Here is a 2,881-nt window from a genome sequence, read left to right on the forward strand (position 1 = left end):
ACTTAAAAATGTTGCATATGTGAAGAACTCTTTGGGCTTCGTATGCAAGGGGTTGAGGATTCAATCCCGTATCTATCCATTTCTTTACTATTCTTTCCTAAACAGTGTTTCAATTGTCAAATAATTTTAGTACATACATCGTAAGCTAAGCACGAGTTAATTCCCTCACATCTAAGTCAGTAGATTGGATGTGACTGTTCTGCTATGACCATAATGCAATTCTGCTGTACAATATTACCAGTCTTAACTCCACTTAATAGTTATGACCAATAATTAATGTAGTTTTGTATAGGATTGTTTTTGTTTCAAGTACTTCAAAGTTTTAGAGCTTAGTATTAATTAATATTTATTCTTTTTATTCATAACTAGGGAAAAACTAAAGCTAAAAAAAATTGTTAAAGAATGAGAAAGAGCGATAAAAAAATCCTCATCAAATTTTAAATATATTACTAAAGTCCATATGGTCTTTAAATCAACATTCAAAAATAAGTATTCAAAAATTTTGTTCAGGCTAAACTTATGCATACATTCTGATTCAAGCCAATTTTTAATAAACTTAATTAAGTTAACCAATTCAATTCATAATCTCTTTAAATATGTTGAAGTAAATTTAAATATTAACTATAAAAAGAACAGATATTCGTTTTTACAAAGCTTTAAAAAGTTAAATCCAAATGGTATCATAACTATGGTTTACCAGGTGTTAATGGTTATTGGGAAATAATTATGCATCAAACCTTCTTCTGCTGAACCCTCTTCTTCTCCTACGATGATCTGTAGCGTTCTTTTTCATCAATAGAATTTTTGTTGTTTTATTACGCAACTCAAACCTCTTTTTTTCCTCTTCTTTTTCAATATCCAGTACATTCTACATCACCATCACTATTTTCAGTGTCCTGCAGCTCATTTGTTTGTATTATCAGTATCATCTTCATTTTATTCATTTCTATATAAACAGTTTTCGGTCAACCATGTTTATGCTTTGTCACTTTTCAGTAGATTTCTTCAGGCCCATTGCTTTCTAACGGTTTTTTTCTGCGTAGGGTTTTTAGGTATCAATCCAAAGTTATTTTATACAAAGTACTTTCAACAAACGTATTATGACAATATATTAGCTTTGAGGAAATAACTATACTATAGACATTGTATCACAATAACAACATGACATCAAGCAAAATTTTGTTACAAATTTCTACATCTACTGAAAGAAAATCATTGTGTCTCCTCCAATTCTGGGGTTGAGAAAAACACTGTATTTCACACATAACAGTGCATATTCTGTAAAATTACCAGAAGGTTGAGAAGATACTAAATGTGTGCTTCCTGCAGGTTCAATACCATACGTGGTCTGGTTGACTCAAAGATTCAATGTAAAAACAAATACCAGGTTTCAAATTGCATGATCACAAAGTTAAAGACTGAGTTCAGCAGTTATAAAGGCAACCATTACTGGTCAGACAGCCATGACCAGTGCGAAGAAATTGGTTAATCACTATATCCAAAGAAAAATCCATGGCAAAAAACAAAAAACATTCAAATCAAGCTCAGAATCTGTTCTGAGTTTCATGTGAAGTCTACTTCGTTACAAAAAAATTACACAATTAGTTCAGTTGACTCAGAGATTCATTGTTAATATATAAATATATCAATTCTATACCACTTTAAGCTATAACAAAATCTACATATGTACACACATATATAATGAGCAAAAACATATAATTTACTAATACCGGAATAACAAAATTAAAACTTCATAAAATGTATTCACGAATCAGTGATAATTTACAATGGCTATCCAAATTTTCCTGATATTTGGAAGAAAAAACAGCTTGTTTTTCATCATGGATAATTGTATGCTTATATTAGACGTCATCTTATAAATATACATATAACTTAAGGACAAGGGGCTTTCTAGGCCATTCCATCCACTAATCTGAAGTTTAAAATAGAAATAGAACACTCAGAGCCAAAGGCCAACTACCCTATTAGTGGAAAATGTCTTTTCCAAAATGTATATTTTCGTACCCTAGCCCTACCGAGCTCACAATTAATTACAAATATAATTATAATGCATCACCTTTAACAATTTCCTTAACAATCTTAAGAACCTCAATCAGACCCCTATAACTCTTCTTTTTCCAAGAGTAAGCAATATCAAAGATTTTAGTTTGCCCTCATAATGACAACTGTTCAACCCTAGGTATCATCACAGTAGCCTTTCTCTGAACGCTTTCCAACAATTCAATATCTTTTCTAAAGTAGGGCACCAAAACTCAACACAATAGTCTATATTTTGCATAGCAAATGACCTATACGATGACAGTATTCTATACCTAAAAACTAACACCTGTCAGTTATTGTACATTAAAAACTGTTTTTATCAAATTATCCTTTCATTACGATCTCAACACATTTCTTTACTAACCCTTTATTTTTGCATATGACATACACATTATATACAATACATATAAATACATTTGTTCACCACCAATTTCTGAACTTACCATAGATGTTTATTGCAACTTTATAGGAATTAGAAGTTTGTGAATGGTCAATGACAGTACAGATATAGTCTCCCTCATCACTATGACGAACAGATGTAACAATCAATTTCGATTTGACAACTTTATATACGCTGCCCTTAAATGTCTTCAGTGAGGCTGTAGGGTTTGATTCAATTATTCTTGAATCCTACCAAAAGAAAGCTTTCAAGCTGAAACATTCATTACTTATATCTACATATATACATGGATATATTAAGTCATCAAGAAATTATTGTTTTGGAACACTTTCATTAACTCCCACAGCCCAAAAAACAAACAACGTACATCACGTACAATAGTTAAACGAACAGTCTTAACGTCACGACTATATAATGTGT

General features: G+C 31.0%; 1 protein-coding gene across 1 annotated transcript in view; it reads right to left on the reverse strand.

The window, feature by feature from the left end:
• Positions 1 to 2,881, reverse strand: part of LOC106468131 (mast/stem cell growth factor receptor kita-like) — an 86,501-nt gene that overhangs the window by 41,518 nt on the left and 42,102 nt on the right. Inside the window, exon 7 of the mRNA XM_013928543.2 lies at positions 2,505 to 2,691. Coding sequence (XP_013783997.1) covers positions 2,505 to 2,691 — 187 coding nt within the window. The remainder of the gene's footprint in view (positions 1 to 2,504; positions 2,692 to 2,881) is intronic.

The sequence above is a fragment of the Limulus polyphemus genome, unplaced genomic scaffold (assembly GCF_000517525.1).
Source record: "Limulus polyphemus unplaced genomic scaffold, Limulus_polyphemus-2.1.2 Scaffold2884, whole genome shotgun sequence".
NCBI classification, from domain to species: Eukaryota; Metazoa; Arthropoda; class Merostomata; order Xiphosura; family Limulidae; genus Limulus; species Limulus polyphemus.